Source organism: Papaver somniferum, chromosome 6 (genome assembly GCF_003573695.1).
Source record: "Papaver somniferum cultivar HN1 chromosome 6, ASM357369v1, whole genome shotgun sequence".
Taxonomy (NCBI): domain Eukaryota; kingdom Viridiplantae; phylum Streptophyta; class Magnoliopsida; order Ranunculales; family Papaveraceae; genus Papaver; species Papaver somniferum.
This window is the reverse complement of record NC_039363.1, coordinates 4,976,636-5,000,565: the sequence shown is the minus strand read 5'-3', so window position 1 is coordinate 5,000,565 and position 23,930 is coordinate 4,976,636. Positions and strand designations below refer to the sequence as shown.

The 23,930-nt window shown below is 34.9% G+C and overlaps 4 protein-coding genes across 4 annotated transcripts; 1 reads left to right on the top strand and 3 right to left on the bottom strand.

Moving 5' to 3' along the window:
* Positions 1-1,389: 1,389 nt before the first annotated feature.
* On the bottom strand, positions 1,390-2,741 carry LOC113290374 (putative nuclease HARBI1). Its single transcript, XM_026539982.1, has 3 exons — positions 2,259-2,741; positions 1,941-2,166; positions 1,390-1,865 (listed from the first exon to the last, which is right to left on the bottom strand). The coding sequence occupies exons 1-3, from the start codon at positions 2,739-2,741 to the stop codon at positions 1,390-1,392; spliced, it is 1,185 nt and encodes a 394-aa protein (XP_026395767.1).
* Positions 2,742-3,014: 273 nt separating this feature from the next.
* Positions 3,015-4,021, bottom strand: LOC113290373 (L10-interacting MYB domain-containing protein-like). The gene is made up of 2 exons (XM_026539981.1): positions 3,710-4,021; positions 3,015-3,596 (listed from the first exon to the last, which is right to left on the bottom strand). Exons 1-2 carry the CDS (start codon positions 4,019-4,021, stop codon positions 3,015-3,017), a joined length of 894 nt encoding a protein of 297 aa, XP_026395766.1.
* Positions 4,022-11,840: 7,819 nt separating this feature from the next.
* LOC113286754 (serine/threonine-protein kinase SAPK2-like) lies at positions 11,841-14,195 on the bottom strand. Its single transcript, XM_026535367.1, has 9 exons — positions 13,866-14,195; positions 13,707-13,781; positions 13,294-13,395; positions 13,143-13,196; positions 12,961-13,053; positions 12,782-12,874; positions 12,590-12,694; positions 12,400-12,498; positions 11,841-12,322 (listed from the first exon to the last, which is right to left on the bottom strand). Exons 1-9 carry the CDS (start codon positions 13,983-13,985, stop codon positions 12,029-12,031), a joined length of 1,035 nt encoding a protein of 344 aa, XP_026391152.1. The 5' UTR covers positions 13,986-14,195; the 3' UTR covers positions 11,841-12,028.
* A 1,403-nt stretch (positions 14,196-15,598) lies between these two features.
* On the top strand, positions 15,599-17,125 carry LOC113290372 (ribosome-binding protein 1-like). Its single transcript, XM_026539980.1, has 3 exons — positions 15,599-15,762; positions 16,214-16,698; positions 17,037-17,125. Exons 1-3 carry the CDS (start codon positions 15,599-15,601, stop codon positions 17,123-17,125), a joined length of 738 nt encoding a protein of 245 aa, XP_026395765.1.
* The last annotated feature ends 6,805 nt before the right edge of the window (positions 17,126-23,930 follow it).

Sequence of the window (23,930 nt, the reverse complement as noted above, 5' to 3'; positions counted from 1 at the left end):
TTGCTCCTAGCATTGTGGTTAACTTGTTCGATATAGTATTGAACTTTTTCAAGTCCTCTTCCAACATCTTGATTTTATCAAGAGCAACAACTAGATCAGCCTCAGGGCGTTTTTCTCAAGCGGGACAAGCACTTTCCCCGTCTTCAAAACTAATTTTTTGAGAGTTATTCTCTGCTTCAAAATCTGGAAGTTTTTCTTTCAACAAAAAGAAATATAGGTGAAGATTATCACATTCAAGTGACTTTCTACTTAGGTCTTCTTCATGATCTTTGAGGATCGATTCGTTGTGGTGATTCCAACCATAAAGACCTCCGTAAATCGTTCTCAATTTCTTGTTTCCCGAAAAAAAGTAGTTAGAAAAGGTGTGAGACAAGAAGTCGTCAACTTTTTCTTTGCCAAAGGTTTCAACATCTTGATATACTCTAATATTTCATCATCTTCATTTCTAGCAATATCTAAATCACCTTCATCGGAAAGCTCTTCCAACTGTTTTCCTAGGTAATTCTACAATAATAATAAGAGAAAATTATCTAGTATATTCATGCGAGGTGATTTCATATGGATGTTTAGATATCGAATTGGATGCGACAGTTCCCTCGAGAGTTATGTTCAAACTTTCAACAAAATCAAATTGTTGACACCCCAATTTCGCACCTTCCATAGAAAAATATCAGTCTTATACTTCGAAGTTGGATACAAGAGAAATTCTAAGTAGAACAACTAAGGATTTCATATCCTTTAAATCAAGCCCACAAACAATACTCAACCACCCATTTCACTACCCAATCAAACCCACAAACATTACCCAATTACCCATTTTACTACCCAAATACCCATTTCATTACCCATGTGAAAACAATTAAAGGGAAAAAAAAGGAGGCTTTTATCATCACCAACGTCTCTTTATCCTTTCCACAACAACTAAAGGAATTCTCTCCTTCTCTCCCACCATAAAATCATCACCCTTTTGGCCGAGTTTGGCAACCGGGAAACTGGGATAACATATCCTAGTATAGGTTATCTTAGTATAATTATGATAAGCTTAACACTGGTCAGTATAAGTGATGTTTGTCTGAAATTCTATCCTATCCTGGGTTAACTCAAATTGTGTTTGTCTGACACTCTATTCAGTAGTAGGTTAACATAAATGATGTTTGTTTCAAACTCCAGAGTTTAATATGCAATATATAAACCAGCATCCACATTTTAAAACAAAATATTAAAACGATAAGAAAAAATCTAAAAATAAAAAATTCAAAATAATAATTCGATAAAAAAAATAAAAAATCTTAAAATAGAAACATGAAAACAAGAAAACAAGAATTGGATGAAAAATATAAAAATATCTTAATAGAAATATCAAAACAAGAATTCGATAAAAACTAAAAACTAGATGGTACGGCGACAATGTTGATAATTATTCCACATCGCGTCTGCAATTGAAGTACGAAGTTCTGAAGCTAAATCTTGCTCTCTATTTCTCCCGAGTCTAACACCTTCATTATTGTCTTCCGGTACCTCAGGTTCGGTTTCTTGCACCGGTACAACACCTCCATCATCAAGAAACAAATCATTTATACATTCCCTACGAATGTGGTTATGGATGATGCAACAGGCTAGCACAATTTTCACTTGTGATTCATACGGATATTGAGGTTGTACTTGCAAAATAGTGAATCTCCTTTTCAGTATTCCAATAACACGTTCAATTACATTCCGTAATGATGAGTGTCGAAGATTAAATAATTCTTTGGCATCTTTTGGACGATTTCCCCCATACTCCTTCAAGTGATAACGAACGCCGCGATATGGAGTAATAAAACTTGGCGTAAGGGAGAATCCTGCATCTCCAAGATAATATTTTCCTACACAAATAAAAATTTAAGATTATACTATCTCTATTATAAAGGCAAACGAAATATTTAAAGTTAATACCATACCTTCTGGTACTATTAGTTTATCGGATCTTGTTAAAGATGAATCCAATATACGCCCGTCATGAGCAGAACCTTCCCAACCCGCAAGAACATACTGAAATTGCAAATCGAATGAGCATGCTACTAAAACGTTCTGAGAAATAAATCCTTTTCTTTTCCGATAAATAGGTTGTTCATCCTCACTAACCATTGCCGGCATGTGAGTTCCGTCTATTGCTCCGATGCAGTTCTACGGTTGAACACATAATTAATTAGTTTATAATATCTAAGTATAAATCATAAAATTAATTTAAATAAGAAGTAACAATGAAAATCGTGTACCTTAAAATAAGGATAAAATCTCGGATTTTCTCTTATCTCATCAGGGGTACTAGGCCCCGCTGGTTGTAAAAAATCATCTGCAAGTTGAACAATAACATCCAGGACAGCGTTGAAATGTCGACTGATTGTCTCACCTGAATGCTGAAAACGTTCCTGGAGTATTATATTACGTTCATTGTGACCAATGGCAAGCATAAATATTGCCACCTTCTCCTCAACTCTAACTCCCTTGCTGTGTCGAAGCAACTGTTTTTTTTGTAACAATTCACATAATAACAAGAAGACATGCTTTTCCATTCGAAAACTGTTTTGACATCGCGCATCATGTCCATCTAGAATTTCATCTACATGAGCTGAGCCACTAAGGATTGAATCATGACACACAGTCTTCTCCACAAAGTATTGATAATAACATCCTATCAATGATGTTGTAGCTGCTGCGACAACTACTATGGCATCCTCATCATCTTCGGAACTAGCCATAAATAAAATATATAATGTACCTAATGACGAAAAATAAATAGAAACAATCAAAACCAAATAATAGAAACTCAAAATGCAACGGTAAAATCTAAATAAGTAAACAAAACAAAGTTTCATCATAAATAAATAACTAAGAACAACGATTTCATATAGTCCACTAAAATTTGAAATTAAAAATAACCAGATAGCTAAAATATCCACCTAATTATTTGGAAACTAAACCATATGAACTCCAACTAAACTCTAATAATCAACCTAATCACTTCTGACACTTTAATAGTAATCGGAGTAGTTAAGCTTTGATAATAACCAACTTCGTCTCCTGTCCCCACTCAATGCTATGAAAATCTTCGCTTTCTTCTCGTCTTCCAATAGATCTAAATATTGCATGAATAGAAAATCATCCAAGTTGGGCATTTCCTCAAGTGCAGTAACTACATTTTTCTCTAGAAAAGAGTTTCTATTTTCCTCTTTTTTGGTTGCTATATTGTTAACAACACTCGCCATCAAATTAATTGCTTCCACCATCCCTTCTCCAGTACTTTTTTTTTGTCTTTCTAAATGAACGTAAGAAGAACCTACTGAAGTTCTCATTTTTGTTTGCATTTCAGATGTATTATCATCACTAATATTACCGTTTCCATACATATTATCATTATCATTCTGGTCTTCAACATTCTCATTCTGTTCCTGAGTATTATTATCCCCTTCCTCGTCGTCCTCATGGTTGTCCTGATTATTATCATTCCTAAACCTTCTATGCTTTCCAGTCGCCCTACTATCACCAAATATCATTGCTAGATCATCATAATGTGGGAGTGACCTTGTCCTCCATTGTCTGTATTCTGGGTGTTCCTAAAATTCAGTTTAACATATAACTAAATTAGTACAAAATATATTAATGATGATAAAACTTTGAATAAAAGAAATTAAATAAAAACACAAACCTTAATACGTCTTTCTTATACATCATCAGGTGCAGTCGCAATCTCTCTCGTCTTGTTCCAACCAAAGCCGCTTGTACCTCTAATACTACTTACAATATTAAAGCTTTTCTTCAAAGTTTTCATGCAGTTTCTTAAAACCTCCTTATTATAAGAAGGACCAAAGCTATCTTTGAATTTAGTGACGATGTTTACCCATGCAGATTTGCTAAACTGGCCATCGAGTAGTTGTTTTTCAAGCACTTGTTCTACCATAAGTTCTATAAACAGTTGATCCATTGGAGGAGTCCAAGTTGTTCTCCCGCCGTTTTGGGCACTCGAAGATTCACTCTCCATAAGTTCTATGATGGAAATATTATAATGTAAATGATACATTCAGTTAAAACTCAAAAGCATCCTGCAATAGTTCAAAAGTACTATTTAAAAGTATTGCTTCAAACCTATTGCATTTCCTGACCTCATAAAAAAATCCATTCATACAACATACAATAATTAGAATTGAATAGCTCGAAGATGAAATCTGTCGCATGTTATCGTTTATAGTTCATAGTTCTGTATCTAGGAAAAGTGAGTCTCCATCCCTAACCTAAATTTCAAATGAGTGGATGTTGACGGCAACAGATTCACTTGTCAGGTGGATACTTGCATCTCTGAACAGAAGTAGAGCACAAAAAACGTATACACGTATAAATACTGACAGTGGTACTAAAAGTACATGATTGATAGTTCGTCAATGTGAAAGCTAAGTCTTCCATCGTACTGATCCGCAGAAGACGCGTTAATAAGTAGCCAGCCATATCTAGAGGAACTGCTGGTTTTAATATACCCACTAGGATGTGAAAAGTAAAATTAGTGATCTGTAAGGATGATATGCTCGCATATGAACTTTCCTATTACTTAATTAGCTTCCAAATAATTATTTATCATTATAATACAGTCAATATGGACGGCATTCTTGACAGATTTCATGTCGTCTAACTTGAACGTAGCAGTATCAAGCTTCATAGGCCATAGTTCAACACCATGTCCACCACTAATCTTGGTTTTAGCATCTTTCATAAACAATCATCTAAGTGAGAAACCCACTAAATAAACAATAGTTAACCATATCTTCGTTACCAATCCCCATATCATTTCACACATATTTTTGGTGTTGTGTTTAGAGATGCTGGGTAATTCATCAGGCTGGTCAACTTTCCTACATATAGTTAAAAATAAAGACATTATAGATACCCATCACCTAAAGCATGATTAACTCTCAATACTAGACAATGAGTAAGACAATGGGATTCTGGTGCACACACGTTGGTTTCAAAATCCAAACCGAGCCTAGTGTAAATTCAAGATAACGGACTATTCACTAACAAAAGTAACAAAATAGGATGCATATATCGGAAAAAATAAACTGAAGCATTCTAAAGTTGAATGAACAATAATGACGAGCCAAACACATTTCTCAAAACTAATGGAAAAAAAAACATAAAATTCTCATTGAGGAATTTTATCAAACACCTATGGACTAGTGACCGTACTTTCGAGTTTCCAATCAAATTTTGACATAGTAACACGTGAAATCATACCATTCTCGTAAATCATAGATATCAACGATTAACATATTGCAATTTTCAGGGAAAAAATCAAAAAAAAAAATGATAATGGCTTCAATAGAGGAAGAGAGATATTGTACCTGGTGCGATAGAAGAAAAGAAGAACCACTGTAAACAGAAACGAAAAAATAAATAATCAATTCCGTAATGAAATATTGTAATCAGTAATAATAATAAAAAGATTTACCTGATATTTCTATGGAGGAAGAAATGGGAAGCTTGAAGAAGTAAGTAGAAGAGAAAGGTACTTATAAACCCTTCATGGGTTTAACAGTGGAGTCTGTTACACTATTCCTGGCTAGGAAAATGGGAGAACAAGTATACAGGAGAATAGTATAATCCTGCTTTTTTGGCGTTCGAAAATCACGGAAGATTCTGATATCCCAATCCATGGCAAGAATATGCGGGAAACAAACACAAAATAACCGTTTTTATAGGGATAACCCAACCTAGGTTGGGATATCTTGGTTGCCAAACTCGCCCTTTATATTTTTATTCAACCCCATTACCCAAAAAAGCAAAAATTATCCGTCTCAAATCCCACTAAAAACCACCTTTTCTTACCAAAACAATAAACCTCTCTCATCCCATTATCCAACAAATAATTTTAAATACACCACATGCACCCCTTCTACTTATTTCTCTCTTCTTTCACCCGTACACCTATTCATAAACCACTTTACACCCCAGAATAAAAAGAAAAAAAGAAAATCAATCCCAACATTCTTTGTCCCCCACTATTCCTTTTCATCATTTTCTTCGTACCTCTTTCACATCTACTCCATACCTTTCTACAACTATATAAGGCATGCCTTACTCCAAGAAAAAAACGACCAACAATCCCAAAAATCAATCAATTACACTCAATCAACCACACCAACAATTCTGATTTTCTACCAAAAAAAAATTCAAACACCCAAGAGAATCTTATTATCCCTTGCAAAGAAGAAAACAACTTCATTTTCTTCACATGCAAAATCAAATACCCTGATTCCCAAAACCACAAACCAAGAGGAATTATTATTTTCAAAATAGAAAATAGTTCTTCTTACATCATTCAAGTCAATAAGTCCATCCCATTTAAGCAAATATTCATGTATTTTGTTACTTAATCAAGAAACAATTTCAATTTCTCATAAATATTAGCAATTATTTTGATATGGTATTTTAGTTCAGCTTTGAGAAACCCAAAAGAAAATATATAAATAATCAACCAAGTATTGTCTTTAAGTTTTTAAAAGATTAGCATTGAATTGCTGGTAATTTAACTATTTTTAGCATACTTTCCAAAAAAAGAAAAAAAGAAGAAGGAGAGTATAAAAATCTCTCTGAAGCAAACACCTCATCCAAGGTATATTTCAAATGAATGCTCGTGGGTAAATCATAATTGTGAGTATAGAGCGGATTCCCCCTCTCACAATCTGATTGTGCATGTTGGTTTATGTATAATTTATTTTAATGATGTATTTTGTAGCATAATCTATTTAATTCATGTTGTGGAGAAAATCTAAATGTGAGCATAGAGTGGCTTCCCCTCTCATATTATGATCCCGCATGTGAATAAAACGTAAATGATTTATTAAATTACCGACTAAGCTGCAGGATATCGGTTATTATCCTAAAATTTCAATAAGCCTTCAATCGGTAGTCCATGACAGCTTCCAAATTTATGTCATCATCCAAGAATCACAAGTGTGATTAGAATATTTTTAAATAAAAGCTATAAATATTATTCCCATTTAATCATGAAGTATAGGCCAATTATATAATTGCGCGGCTGATGGGTGCCTAACACCTTCCCATCCCGTGCTAGAATCTCCTTACCCAGACTCTCTGATAGCAGACCATAAACATGTAAGTCATTAGTATCAAAAAAAAATACATGTAAGTCATAACTAGATTTTGTTTTCTCGAAAGAATTCAAAATAATTAAAAGGGTCCTGACTCCCCTTAGTCAGGTGGCGACTTCAAAATATCTCTCTGTTCTTTGCGGAGTTAGCTCTCTTACTAACGAACTAATACGAAGTTACCTTTGGACGGCCTGTCGACAAACATCCACGAACAGATAGGCACATAGACGTCACCCCCATAAAAATTAGGGATCGGAAAAGCCCAGTTCATCTACCCGTGCTAGACCTCGATTTCTACACAAATCATGTGTGTTCCATATTCGATAATATGCCTTTAGGTCAGATCACTACAGACACAGACTTAGGTCTTAATAGTGTTTTCCTACTCTGATACCAATTGAAAACGCTACCACCAACTTTTTCGTTTGGGTCTATAAGACAAAACCTAATACAAAAGAAAGTAGAATTTATGATCCTTGAAAAAATACGTATATATTATTTATCTTTCTTGTACAATCAGTAGTTTAGATCAAATATCCGTGAACCTGATTGTATACAAGAACTCTTGGACGATCTCAAAAATCAATATCCAAGAACAACCTTATTAGAACACTGCTCGATCGAACTCGCAAGCGTTGTTATCTCAAGTTGTTTGCCAAGTTTAGTTATCAAAACTATAAGAGTTGATTTCTAGTCTACTTATAGCTACGTCTTGGATTAGGATAAAATGTGTAGTTGAGCTTTACATAGAGAATTTTCAGAGGTCTTAATGTCTAGGAAACTTCTTATGAGAATTTTTTTCTTATGTTTTTAAGAAGGATAACTAGGGTTTGGAATATAAATTATTATGAGTACACATAGCTGTTGCCAACGATTTTCATCTTGCAATGTTTTTAGATTTGTTTGTTTAAATTCTAAAGTTTATTCGGAAGATGATTTTGCAGTATTAATCTTTATTGGTTTTATATATTGCAATGGGATATGAGTGTTTACGCCCGTGAACTGTGATTGTCCCATATATGCCAAAATTTAAGTCTATTATGTTATTATGCAAGTTTTGATGGAAAATAGAATGAACTTTTGATTTCAAAGATCAAGTCTATGAAATCATCATGCAAATATTGATGAAAAACATAATGAATCTTTGAATATATATTCCGCAGTATTGATCTTTCCGTGATCCACTTCTATGTGAAAGTATTGTATGGCTTCGTAAGTTTTCTTATGTTGAGCATTTCCGATTAAATTAATCATTGAGGTTACTTTGTGATTAATTTAATTGAGTTTTCTGGATACAAATTCATGTTTCACGTGATTTTTTAATGTCCTAAGAAATCGTTCTTTTCTTTTCAAAGTAAGGCCGCTCTTGTTATTCTTTCGGGAATGGCATTTTATAGGGGAGAGTTATTTATTGAACTTGTGCTTAATTGCTATATCTTTGTGGAGAGTGAGGCTTCGGAATATTATAGGGGTTATATTGTATCTTTATAAACTCCTTGATGAATGCATTCAGTTTCAACTATATGATTGCATCTAAAGAAAGTTGATATGTTCTCTTTTAATCATGAAGTATCTCTATGAGAATTTCATTATGATCCCAATAGTTTTCGTACCTTTGCCAATTTATATTGACAAAAATGAGGAGAATTATTTTATAGTTCACACTACAAATACATATGGTTTATAGATCATTATGTAAGAGGGAGTGGTTTTCATTGTGAGATGAAGTATTGACTAAGGGGGAGTGATACATATCATCGTAGTATTATTGTCAAAGTTGTGATACAATTGAACTTTGATGTTGTGTAATACTACTATGACATTGTATTACAATGATTGAGAACAATTGTTTTCTTATTGTAATCACTGGAGTACTTGGAAGTGACGAAGATTTCTAGTAATGTTGAAGAACCAAGGAAATCAAGCATTTGTATGAGAAGTTACAAAGTTTATTTATTATGTAATCCATATATATTGATAGCTGGGACGAAGGAAACATTTTAGTTATGGAAGATCGATTTGGATTTTTATTTTAAGCTGCCACCCTTTGGAGGGGAATACAAGGTTACAAATTTTGGTTTCGCCAATGAAACTCGACTGACTTAAAAAAGGATACACATCTGGGCATATGCTAATCCAAAAACTTACAAGGGATAGGGTGAATGAAGCTATACTCGTATACTGCACAAATTTTCAACCCAATTTTATTAAAAAGCAAAAAGAATACAGGGATAGTGTACCTGCATACGCATCAGAGACTCCGACTGCAAGGTTGCAACTTGCAACCCCTCTTGGCCATTTTATCAGCAGGAAAATTAACCTCGTGTTCGAAACGAGCAGCATCTTAGCTAGCCGTAACTGCCCCAACAGACCAAGGAATAGTACCAGTAACACTTTTTATTCAGCAAGTACTAAACCTTTTCTTATAACCCCGCTGAACTGACCATTCTATAACGCCGTGTAAATTGGCACCTCCTATTAAATCTTGCATTATTAAAGGCAAAGATCTTTACGGTGAATATTAAATAGAAGCGAGTGTTAGGGTTCGGGATCGAGGATGCTAGCAAGCAAGTCTTCAAAGTTCAAACAGTTGCAGCGAGAAGAAACCATATCAATGACTTAAGCTGTTTATGAGTGCTTACTAGATCCTAAACAAGAATCTCATAAACAAGAAAGAGAAGTAGATGCCTTGTCTATGAGAGTTGCGGACTACGGAGACAAAGACGAAGACGAAGATTCAACAGCAAGAAAGAAATCGTACCAACAACTGATGTAGCTGATCAGAAAAATCATCTATCTGACCCGGAACGGAAAGCTATTGCCGGCAGAGCGAAGAACAAACAACTGAAAAATTGGGTTGATCCATGGGTAGAGAAAAAACATCATCAAACACCTTTTGTTTGGGTTAATGTTTATGGTTATTACAGTAAGGAAAAACGCTATGGAGGATATGGAGTTATTTTAAGCGATTGGTTAGCAGAGCCAATCACTGCTGCAGCCAAGTTCTCAGCAGTTGGAATTTCTAGGTTCACTCAAGTGCTCATGGGTGTACATGCTGGTATCGCACTTGCTAAGAGGCATAAACTTTCTCAACTCCGTGTCATCTGCAATCTGGATGAAGTTCTGCACGTCGTTGATTGCTTAGGGCGTTGCGATGATGTTGATTGTAGAAGCACAGATAATGATTATACTTGCGAGTCTTGCTTGAATTATTTTGATTGGATTAATGGTTGCAGTGTGAGTTTGGTGCCTGTTGTGCGGGATATTGAAGCTATGACACTTCATGGCCAAAAGCTACAATATTTGGATGCATATCCAATGGTTATCAATAGAGCCGCGCATTATATAGCAAAAATGAAAAGACCTAAAGCTGGGAACAACGGAGAAAGGAGTGCACCTGGTGATGAGGAGCCAAACGAGGTGATTTTCCAAAACGCCTAAATGAGAGTCTCTGGAAAGATGCGATCGATACAATGTTCTATAGATGTAGAGTGAGGCTTGGATAACAAAGGTACGAAGTGTCGTAATTTACTCTTCGTCCCATAAAAAGTGGTCCTTTCGCATTTTTATGATACTGTATTTGATGGACTAAGTACATTTTTTTGAAGGTTTTTTTGTGATTGAATTATAAGTGATTATGAATTTGGACGTGGTGCTTAATGTAATTAACTGGCTTGAGAAAAAAATATTAAGCCTAAACATACATTGACAAAGTTGTATTATTTTCTGAGAGATGGGAGTCTACTATTTCATGTTCCACTTTACGTCACAGATTTAGATGGATGATATATAAAATTATAGTTTCAAATAATGCTTAAAGAAATATATATGAAGATAATCTTCCATACAAAATCTCCAAGATTTTGTTTGGAAAAGTCTTAGACCAATTTTCAATGATATTATTATTGACGAAAGATCGAGTTACCCACATAGGTTATAACCCTGATGTGCAATTTGCTAGTCATTTGTCATTTGGACTTGTCAATCAATCTGCTGCAATAGTTTCCGCACATCTGTTTAGTTTTCGCGGCCTCTAGGCGTACGTTTTAGCGCATCTATGGCGATATCTTTGGCAAGAAAGACATGGTCTTTAACGGCAAAAACAAAATACATTGTCTTCTTCATTAGCAACATTGACATAAAAGCCAACATGCGGACGATGTTACCACCTACCCATTCAATTTACAAAGAGGTAGTTGTTTACCGACCTAAGAGGTACTGATTTTATATATATATATATATGGACTGTTTATTGGATGCATGTGCATAAAATATGCAAGTAGGATTGTGAGTTGTGACATCTCAAAGATTCTCAACCCGTAGACCCAGATTTCATATGGTACTAGGGTCCATGACATGTCAATCTCATTTGCCTTTTTGAACTGTTGGTGTAACATAAGCCATTCAACAATTTTACATGCACTCATGCCGCTTTTTCCCAAGATTTATCACAAAAAATGAGAAGACAGACCTTCTAGCATTGCAATACGTGCCGAGTAAAATAAATCACAGGTTTTCTTTCTCGTGATTTTTTTTTTGGGATTAAATTCCTGAGATATTCAATTTTTCCATAAGCCATTCAGTTGTAAACAAAAAAATTCAGAGATCTTCATTGTGGATTTATCTGGTAGTCAGACTCGTGAAAATCACCAGATATATGACTTTCACAGCTTATTTAAACCCGCGTTTGAAGAATTCTTTTGATTCCAAAAACCGATGTAATTATCACACTTTTTTTTTTTACTAATATTTGTACAAGAACAAAGGATACAGAAAGAAAGTCATCTATTACAAAGAGAAACAGTTTAGTTGTTACCATATGCCATTACATGTAACATATAAACCGGTGAAAAACATTGTCATTCCAACTTATTGGTGTTGATAAATCACATTGCACATACAAATTCACCACTTGATTCGAGATCTTCCTCTAGGTCTACATCTGCGTCCATTTCATCATCAAGATCCATACTACCACCAATCAAGAGCCCGCTGCTAACTTTAGGCTGGCTGCCATCGCCAGATTTCCGTGCCTCTTGAATTATGGCCAATATGTCTTCTACGCTTTGCGAAGAATTTCCTATGTCGTCATTGTTTCGGTATTCTCCAGCTTCTGTGAACTCGATTGGCAAGTTCTTTAAGAACCATGGATGATTTTTCATTTCTGACATGGTTATCCTCTGAAGATATGCCAATGGAAAAGATTCAGCCAAATTGAGTTAAAAACAGTTTACTACTTAAAATTGGTAGAGCTTACCTTTTCAGGGTTCGCTACAAATATCCGGGAAAGCAGATGCTTACAGTCCATGGATACTCGAACGTAATCAGGAATGGAGTAGTGAACACTAAGGATTCTCTGCGATAAGAAAACAGGAAGTTTAAATTTTGGTGCATTAAAAAAGATATAAACAAGGCTAAATTGAAACTTGCTGCAGCTGACAACTCACCCCGATTGTCTTTCTGAAGTTTCTTGGATCGTCGGGATCTTCGAATGGATAAGCTCCTACCAGCATCACATATAGTGTAACCCCACAAGACCAAACATCTGCAATCTATTTGCGCATCGTTCTTCAAGGATTTAGTTACAAACTGCAATTCAGTGTGCGTTAAATTACGAAAGGAATGTAACGAGTATGCACCTTTCCGTCGTATTCTTTTCTGGATAAGACCTCAGGTGCAATATATGCAGGTGTTCCTACTGTTGATTTTGGTTGAGAATGCAACACCGATGACTACAGAAGAAAACAGAAAGACACTTAGTTTTAGCAAAACTGAACCCGTAAAGCCGATTTCGATTGAAGATGAATGAATATATTACCTTAGAATATCCGAAATCACATATTTTTAAACGTGGTGCGATACTCCCATCTAAGAGTGTGTTTTCTAGCTTTAAATCCCTGTGGCAGATTTGCTGTAACAGGAACCGAATGAGCAATTCTAGTATCGGAATTATGGATCCAGTGAGAAAAAAATGGAGATATGGAGTTATGTATATCATACCATAGAATGGCAATAGCTGACTCCTGATACCAATTGTTGGAAGAAAAATCTTGCCTGTATTAGATAAAAGCCTTTGAAGTGCTCAGATATCACTCAAGAAGGAACAAACATAAACATACATCATTTGTAGTCGAATTTGCATGATTCTTACCTCGTCTTCGCTGAATCTACCGGCATTACATATCCTTTCAAAGAGCTCACCGCCGGACGCATACTCCATAACTATACCCAAATGAGTAGGTGTTAGAAGAACCTGAAAATGGATCAAGGTCATTTTAGTAAAGGTTATTTCCGAAATCCTCCATGATTCTGAACTGTACTCAATTAGACTTAAGTCAATTCAACCAAATGAATAGTACCGGGTACTTGAATTTCTTTGATTCCTCTACAAATTTTGTGGGATAACCTATGAACTATTGAACAAGAATCACAAAATTCAACTGACAAAATTGTAAGAAAAACAAGACCAGAGAACAGGACATAATACTCTGTTTGCACTCCAAGGACACTGGATAAAGCAATCCAACCAAGATGAATATAAATTGAAAAGCAAGAGCCACCCACCTCTTTGAATCTAACAATATTGGGATGTTGTAAAGATCTGTGGTTCATAATCTCTCTTTGCACATTCTCATCAATCTGCAAAACATAATCAAATTCAATCATGTAAGAGAATCAAATAATCTCAGAATTGGATGCAAGAAGAAGAGTATAAAGAAGAACCTTTCGGCCTCTCTCAATATACTTGACAGCAAAAAGTTCTTTAGACCATTTATCTTTGACAAGCTTAGCAACAGCAAAATTCCCAGAACCAATTTCCTTCACCACTTCAAAACGTTCCATTCTATTTCTGTACTCTAATTCACAACCCCAAAAACAACAAACCAAATCCAAACTTATCTTATAACCCCAAAAGAAGATAAACTTGAGCTCTAATCTTCTCAAAAAAAAAAAAATGAAACTCTTGTTTTCTACTTCATGTTGATTTAAGGAGACAAAAACAAGTGGTATCTATCTATCTATCTGTTTTTGTAGGCTTTGAAATCTTCAAAGGCCAAACAGAGCCAGTGTTATATAGCAGACTTCGAGAGGTAGGAAGGAAGACATGACAAACAGTGACACATGGAAGGAGATTAGTGGTTGAGGAATCTCATTAATTAGCTAAGTTGAAAAAGCAGCATCCATGTCTTAGTATTTTGTACAAAGACATGATAACAACAGAATTTCTACTTGTTTGTTTTTTTTCTTCCTTGAGATGAAGGATGGAATTAATTGTGGAGGAGGAATTACGTATGCAAATTTTACTGGTCTATCAAGAATTTTAAAAACATGGATGGGGGAGTATACGTCAAAACTAATTTTATAGTGTGGTGGTCTCTGTTTTCTTGGCCTGGTGGGGTTGGTTTAAGATAACTGATATTACGAGAGATTAGCACCAAGCCTTGTTAGCTATTGGGTGGGCGGTAAATATTAGGCCGGTAAATCTGCTCATTAAGGCCAAGCACTGTGGGTCCATTCCCTATGCTTGAATGTTGGGAAGGGATATGAGTCACAAGGCAGCTTCACTGTGGTCGGATTTCATCCCTTCTCTACATGATACGGAAATTGAGTTTCTGTACGAACAGTGCAAAACGGAAACTCAGTTTTCATTTTTTTTTTACCCAATTGTTTTTATGTTGGGTAAATTGTATAGGTTAAAAAGTAATTAGTAGAAAAAATAAGAAGATAGAAAAAGGTAAAAAAAAAAGAGTTTTAGTAAAAAAGAAAAGAGTCATTGTAGAATTGTGAAAATCAGAAACAGCTAGTATAAAATGCAACGGAAATCGAGTTTCCATGAAGCACAGTTTTACACGGAAACTGAGTAGTAGGGAGGGGATATCCATACTTTATGTAGGGATATGGGAGACCGTAGAAGATGATTTTTGAGTTGTCTCCCAACATGAGGGATAGTGAAGGGATAAAGGACACCATAGTGCTGGCCTAATCGTCTTAGATTTGTTTCATCGTAGGAACATATATTTCTTCTATTTTTGGAAAAAAGCTAATAAGTATCACTTTTTCAATTTAGTCTACTATTTTTTTGTAAAACGATTTGAAAGTTATATTTCAAAATTATATTTTGACCTGATCAACTTAATTATTCTGGCTAAATTGGGGCATATTATGATTAATTTGGGCCTATGAATTACTTCATCTATCTAAAAGGAAATGATAAGGGGTGTCTAAATTTGATGAAACTACCAATTTACCCTCTTAAAAATATTAATACTGTCAATTTACCCCCATTAACTCTTAATAATAAAACTTAAAAACAAAATTAGATTTTCATTCCCATCTCCTCGTAAACCGATTCTTCTCTTCTTCTTCTTCTCCCTCTTTTTTCATTTTTTTGAAACCAAAACATCGTCGATTATCGACGATCCAAAAACGATTAATCGTTTTTTTTCTTCTATAAAATGTCGAGACGACCAAGATACAAACAAGCCACTGGAATTACTTATCCTAGTGAGAGTAATCCCGGAATTGTTCAAGCCATTGGAAACAAACCGAAGAAGAAAACGGTTGCTCGAGACGAACCATCTTTAATCGTACAACAAGAGGAGGAAATGGGTCGAATCAGGTACTTTTCTATCAACCCAATACTGTAAACTAGGTTATAGTAACATGCAATCGCTCAAAAATCGAAATTTTTGAAACCAAAATTTTCGGGGTTTTCCAGAATCGGTTGATGTTAATGTACTTGTGAACCGCTTGTATTGGGAATCGGTTGTTGTTTATGCCTATGCACCCCGATTGTGCTGCATGTGTTTTCTGGTTCGAGAAATTTGAACCATAATCGGTCAATGTTAATACCAACATAGCCCGATTATTGTAAGAAAGAATGCCCAATGTTTCTGTAACTTTTTCCTGTTAGAATCGGATTACATTAACACTTATATAAACCGATGGTAGTTGTGTTATGTTAGGAATCCGTCTTTATATGTATATCGAGTAAACCGATTGTAAACCTTGAATTCAAAAATATGCATTGAATTCCATTGTTGTTTGTCATTTATCTCTGTATTTTACAGGCCAAAAAAGGACAAGCAACAGCGTCAAGCCGAAAAGAAATATAAGAGGAAAAATGATTTGGATTCTCCTCAGAGTTTGAGACCTCGTCGAGAGGGTGTTCAAAAGTTAAATGCTTCCCACCGAAGGGGCTCGTGGAGTAAAGCCAATGCAATCCACATCAATGACCCACCACCTCAAGCGGAGCAACCAGCACAAGAAGAATATGATTCTGATACACCTACCGAAGAAGGAGGAGATAATAGAGAAGTTTCCGAAAAAGAAAATGGTGAGGAGGAAGTTAACGAAGATCAAAGTGGTGGCAAGGAAGGTGATGGAGAAGAAAGTGGTAGCAAGGAAGGTGATGGACAAGAAAGTGGTGGCAAGGAAGGTGATGGACAAGAGAATGGCGGCAAGGAAGGTGATGGAGAACAAAGTGGTGGAAAGGAAGGTGATGGACAAGAGAGTGGCGGCAAGGAAGGTGATGGAGAAGAAAGTGAGGATGAAGGTGATAGAGAGATAAGAGAAGTTGAAGAACAAGTCCAAGGAGGAGAAGTTCAACAACAAGTCCAAGGAGGAGACGTTCAAGATGGTAAGAAAGATGGTAAAAAGAAAGAGAAAGAGACCACAAGCCCGACCCGGAGAAGATGTTTCCTCGAGGCCCTAATGATCATGTGAAAGGGTTACCCGATGATGGAGGCCGGGTGTTATGGGGTACAAAGATAGTTGGGCCGCGGTCGTCTGTTATACTATAGTAAGTACCTAAACCTTATGTTATGTAATATAAAACATTTATATCCGTGTAGTGTTTTGATTATTGTCCATCGGTTTTGTTTTGTTTTATAGGACCACAGGGATGCCGATTTTCATATGAAGCCAGGAACGTCAGTGAGTATGATGAGGAAATTGACCACAGAGATGCCGTTCTTCCATAATCGATTTACATTTACCGGTATAAAATCCAATTCTGACAATTCTCCAAGGGAAAAATTCAGAATCGGGTTTTGAAGTTCCACCACATAGATCGATTCTTAAAATTTTGATCACCTGGTTTTTAAGCTTCCAGAATCGGTTTGTAAGGATAATTTTAAAGTCCGATTCTGACAAAACAAAAAAATCCAGAATTTCACAATCGGTTTATGTGGGCATCCCTTGTAATCCGATTCATGTGAGGAAAAGTGACAATGTTCTATATCTTTTTTTGCCAAGAATAGGATTACAAGTGACGTATTAAAAACTGATTATTGAGAGGCGGATTTTGACAAGTTTTATAATCGGTCGATGTTGGCATCACTTGTAATCCGATTCTTGCAAGGAAAATTGGCAGTTCTTATGTAACTCTTTTTGCCAAGAATCAGATTACATGTGCAATATTAAACTCCGATTATTGAGAGGCACAATTTTTATGATTTTGCAAGGACATAATATGATTATGTGGACATACCTAAACTCCGATTGTTCGAATTTAATTTGAAAAAAATATCCCTTGAGTCTTTATCTGTATAAAGACAACCTCTTTGAGCCACTCACACATCACACACTTAGCCTAGAAAATGGAGTGGGAACCGCATGAAGATATCTGTCTCGTTAAATCGTTTGCTAATACGTTCCGTGAACGTCCGAATGAAATCTAGTCAATGTTTTGGAAGAGAGTTAAAATATTCTTTTACGGGCGTACTGGGAATCCCAATAACCGCAAATGGAGAGACTTGACATTCCGACTCAACTACATAAGAAGCGCAATGCGAGAGTATGTTAAAGTTAGAAATATGGTGTACCAACATCGTCCACAAGCTCCTCTTAGAGAAAAAGTGAGTAATCCGATAATATTTATACTTATGTCATCGTTAAAAGTTCGCATACTAACATTTAATAATTCACTGAATTTCATCTGGAACATTTCAATGGGCTATGGAGAATTCGTAATGGGGAAACTAAGTTCATTCACCACAAAAAATATACGACATTGTACCGACGTGCTCGGAGGTTCATTGACGAACATTTGATGTGTCAAGTTCTAGAATACCCATATTGAATCCTAAACTATGTAATGCACTAATTTCCTAAACTATGTAATGAATTTTTTTTTTTCTGAAAGTAAGGTATAATCGGATTATGTGGGCATATATAAACACCGATTCCAACAATCGGTTTATTTTGGTATTGAAAAAACCCGATTCCGAGTTTACTTCATCCGTTGAAAAAACTCAACCCAGAATCGGTTTACAACTGCCCTAACATCAACCGATTCTGGATCGAGTTTTGAAAAAAAAAATAAACTTTTTCAAGTTTTTGATGATGAATTAGCGGTAGTTGATTTCAGAGTTAACTTGATTAAACATCATTTAATTGCCCAAATTAGCACTAAATCAATCAGGGGTAATTTTGCTATTTAGTAAAATAATTGGATAAGGAATTATCCATTTTACTTCATTTTTTTTGTCTCGTAGTGGTAGGGCCAAATTAGTTGTAGTGGAGTTATCATAATTAACTAGGTTAATTATGTCGAAAAACTATTTTCTATGAATTATCCAATCATCTTTTACTTACTGAGAAAATAAAATTACTGAGAGTTTGAGTTAGTTAAAGCTTGGAAAAATCAGAGAAAATAAAATTACTGAGAGTTTGAGTTAGTTAAAGCTTGGAAAAACGAGTTATGTGAATGACAGTTTAAACTAGAATACAATGTTATTTATTAATTTCGAAAATTTGGCTATTTATTAAGATAATCGATAAGAATCAAAATCAAACATGTTCGTAATCAAAAAGTTTATCCACTTTATTCAGTTAATTTTTTGTTTTTTTTTTTTCTGAAACAAATTCTATCCGCTCTTGTATGTATTTTATTTGGGATTATCCTCCTTAATTTTTTATTATTAAAGTCGAGTTAAGTTTATAATTTAATAAAAGTTGATCTGCTTTGATTTTCCAATGATGCAGGGTGTAGGGTAAAGCCAAATTTATATTCAGGTATGGAAGAGGAAATGGGACCAAAATTATTTGGTTTTTAAATGGGCAAAAAAGAACGTTGAAAGAGAGATGTGCACGCCATGAATTATTTTCATTCATCAACAATCAGCATATCCTTTCACATTGATTATTTCATTCTCTCATATATCTTTGTTTGATTCTTTCAAGGCTTTTCTTGTGCATTGTTGTCTGTCATTCATCAACTTTACAGTCCGCAAGCAAGTACTCAGAAATAGTGCACAAAAGTGAGAATAATCCGCAGGTACACTTAGGAAACCATAATCTGGACTGGGTGCAAAAATGTGGTTGGGACTTGGCCCTTGGGAGCTCATTTTGTGACATAGAAAGGTTAAGATAGCTGAATTAGGTCTGAAAGCCAAAGAGGATGAGCGGATTATCATATGTTGGTTCTGCCCCCGGTTGCAAGCCTTGGATTTACAAAGTTAGTTGTATAGTTTTCTCGTACAAAGTAGAGGTGTGCCATAGGCCCATAGCCCTACTCTCATTTGTGTCAACAAAAAACATAAGAGATTAATACATCAAGAAATTAAACAAGTATACGTCATGGCACCAAATGCCATAAGGAGGATTCGGAAAATGTGGTCATGCTCTTCCTCTAGGACTTCTGATTTCTTCGACACTTTAGGGATGTTTGATATATAGCCGAAAGCAATTCCATTATTAAGCAAAAAGAAAATATGAAAAGCGCAAAAAGGAAGAAAAAAGAGGACCGTAGTTTGGCTTGCATAACTGGATTGATAGCAATGACATGCGTTGCATTATTAAAATTAGGTCAGAGTTTGGATGATTCTACCCGATTCTGTACCCAAATCAGCAACTAGCCAAAATAAAAATTTGGTATACGTTGATGATTATCAAACAGTACATGGTCCAACATTGTCTGTCGACAACATGCAATAACGATATAGTTAGGTGTCAATAACAAATATGGGACGAGATTATTGTCTCTGCTACGTCAAAAGAGACTCCAAAACCTATGTATTTCCTTACATTATGCGAATTCTACCAAAAACAAACACGTACCTTTAACAAAAATCAAACATAAGGTATTATTTTTTTGTTTGCCTTATGTCTCAGATATTATACCGCACCGAGCTAATTAGATTAATTTCCACCATATTCAAGTACTCGTGAATCATTATTATTTGATCGAATCTATCGGATGTGTTTCAAATAGAGTTTGTTGGTTTTTGAACTGCAAAACTGGTGATAATATAATATCACCGATCTGAGTTTCGAAACCTGTTAAGTCAAAAGAAGTGGAATATAGCTCTTTATCGTTTTTGTTCATCAAAATGAATTTAACCTTTAAAGTCAGAAAGAAAAAAAAACAAATAAGAAGCACTTTTTTCTTGGGTCGATGACTCATTTTGATTTGATGGAATTTTAAGATTTTAGACTACATAATTAGAGTAGATGTTCATGAATAAGACAACTATTAATGAACTTTGTTTCTCATGTCTTAACTAAAATAGAAGTCCTAAAGTCGAAACAACGCAATCAGAATGAAAAGTAGTTTTCGAATGGATTGGAATTTTGATTTATGTGATAATCGACTTCTTTTTAGTGTATGAATTCTACGGTTGTACGCAAATGAAAATGAACTCAAAATCCATCACTTCGGTTAGGTTTTAAAGCCCGCATTTATTCACAATAGAAGTGCAAACGTAATGGGAATGTAGGAATGTACCTCCATAAAGAAGAAAAGGAAAACAGGGCCTCTATATGATCATTTTTTTTTCCTTTTTACCTCTTAACATGTGAATTATCGTAGCAAGAAAATAGTGAAGAGAAAATTATTATTATATTACAAAAGATGTTCAACATGCAGACAGACAAGTTTTGAGACAGTATTAATACAGGATAAGAATATTGAAAACAAAGCAAACATTGACCTAGACAATGGTCCAATAAGACTGACTTGACCATTGACTACATTTCCTAATAGTCCCCCTCAAGGTTATACTAGTGAATACAGTATAAAACTTGAAATACAACTTCAAAAGACTGAATTAAGTAAAGCTAAGCTGGTGAAAGGAGAACTGATAACATCTTCTGCAGCAGCACCAGAAGAAGGCTGACAATGTATAATATCTTCTGCAACAACACTAGAAGAAGAATGACAATGTTCAGCATTAGTAGTAGCTTCAGTAGTAATAGGTATTCCCAAGAGTTGATGAAGTAAAGAAGAAAAAGTTGGAAAACAGAGCCCTTTGGTAAAGAGATCAGCCAGTTGATGTTGAGAAGCAATATGTTGAACATTAAGAAAACCATTCATAATCAAATCTCTCACAACATGATATTGCACCTCTATGTGTTTTGTCCTGGAATGAAACACAGGATTAGATGCTAAGCAAATTGCAAAAGTATTGTCACAATAAACTATAAAAGGATAATTTACTGGACCATGTAATTCTTTAAACAAGTTTGACAACCATTCCAATTCAGAAGCAGTAACTGACAAGCACTTGTATTCTGCCTCAGCAGAAGACCTTGACACAGTAGGTTGTTTCTTACTATACCAAGAAATTAAGGATTGTCCCATAAAAACTGCATAACCTGAAGTTGACCTTCTTGTATCAGGGCAACCAGCCCAATCAGAATCAGTAAAAGATGTGAGGAGATATCACCTTTTCTCAAAGTGATTCCTAAGCCAATTGAACCTTTCAAGTATCTGAGAATCCTTTTGACTAACAAAAAATGTACATCTGTTGGAGCATGCATAAACTGTGATACATAATTCACTCCAAAAGCAATGTCAGGTCTTGTCATTGTCAAGTATTGCAATCTTCCTACTAAAGTTCTATAATCATCATCATTTTCAAGTAAAATTCCATCATTAATAGATGCCCTGGATTCTTTGACTACTGGAGTATTAACTGGTTTACAGTCTAACATATTTTCCTTAGTAAGTAATTCTAAAACATACTTTTTCTGTGTTAAGATCAAAGAATCATCTGTTCTTGCACCTTCAATCCCCAAAAAATAACTTAGATCACCTAACTGCTTCATGGCAAACTCAGCACTTAAAGAAGTAACCAATTTATTCATAAGAGCATCATCATTACCAGTCAAAATAATATTATCCACATAGAGTAATAGAATCATCACTGAAGAATTTGAAGTGTATATAAACATAGAATAGTCACAAATTGACCTGACAAAACCAAGCTTGACCAAGAAATTGCTAAACCTATCAAACCAGGCTCTTGGAGCCTGTTTCAATCCATATAAACTCTTCTTCAACTTACGCACATAATCTGGATGAATAGGATCAATGAAACCTTGTGGTTGAGCCATGTAAACATCTTCATTTAAGAAACCATGTAAGAATGCATTTGATACATCTAATTGCTTGATGCTCCAATTATGAGAAACAACCAACACCAAAACAACTCTTACTGTAGTAAATTTAACTACAGGACTAAATGTTTCAGTGTAATGAACTCCATCTTGCTGATTGTAACCTAAAGCCACTAATCTGGACTTAAATCTATCAATAATGCCATCTGATTTCAGTTTAATTCTATACACCCATTTGCAACCTAGAATATTCATATGAGGTTCAGGCTTAACTAGATCCCAAGTATCATTATCCTTCAAAGCTTGATGTTCTTCTTTCATTGAAACCTGCCACTTAGGAATATTAACTGCAGTTCTGAATGTTTTTGGCTCAGGAGGAATATCCAACAAAGAAGTAAAAGCACAAGGAATTGGATGTTTGATTGAAGTATGCATACCATGATCATGATAAATTTTTGGTTTTGAAATGCCTCTCATAGATCTAGTAATGATATGAGCGGAAATATCATTAGGCAATGTAGTAGATGACGGAATGGTAGTATGAGACAATTCAGTAATAACAGGAGCTGAAATAGGAAGAGAAGAAGATATAGAAGAATTTTTGGAATAATAAAATTCAGATTCTGAGAAAACAACGTTTCTTGAAATATGAAGTTTCCTAAAAATTGGAACATAACACTTATAGCCTTTATGTAAAGAGCTATATCCTAGAAAAATACATCTCACAAACTTAGGAGAAAGTTTATCTTGTATAGATTCACCCAAAAAAGGATAACAAACAGTACTAAAAACTCTTAGAAAAGCATAATTAGGAACTGTTTTGCAAAGAACTTCAAAAGGAGATTTATTTTGAAGTATAGGAGTCGGAGTTCTATTTATGAGATAAGTAGCAGTCAAAAAAGCATCAAACCAGAAATGTTTTGGACAAGATGCATTAAAGAGAATAGTATTCCCCATTTCAGTAATGTGCATGTGTTTTCTTTAAACAAGGCCATTCTGCTCGGGTGTATGAGGACAAGAAACTCTAAGATTTATACCATTTGTGGACAGATAAGAACCTAATGGACCTTTAATAAGTTCACAAGCTCCATCAGTCTAAAAAGATTGAATTTTGGTAGAAAATATGTTTTCAGTTAAATTTTTGAAGTGAACAAAACATTTTAAAGCATCAGATTTTAGTTCCATTGGATAAATCCAATGAAACCTACTGAAATCATCTATAAAAAGAATGTACTATCTATATCCTTGTAAGGAATGCACAGGGGAAGGACCCCATTCATCACAATGAATTAAGGACAAAGGAATAGATGCATGAGATAAAGAAGTAGAAAAAGGAAGTCTTTTACTCTTAGCTAGATGAGATGGATGACACAAATTTGAAGAATCTATAATGATATGTCTAGAAGAATGAAGTTGATGAATGATTTTAGATGAGGGGTGACCAAG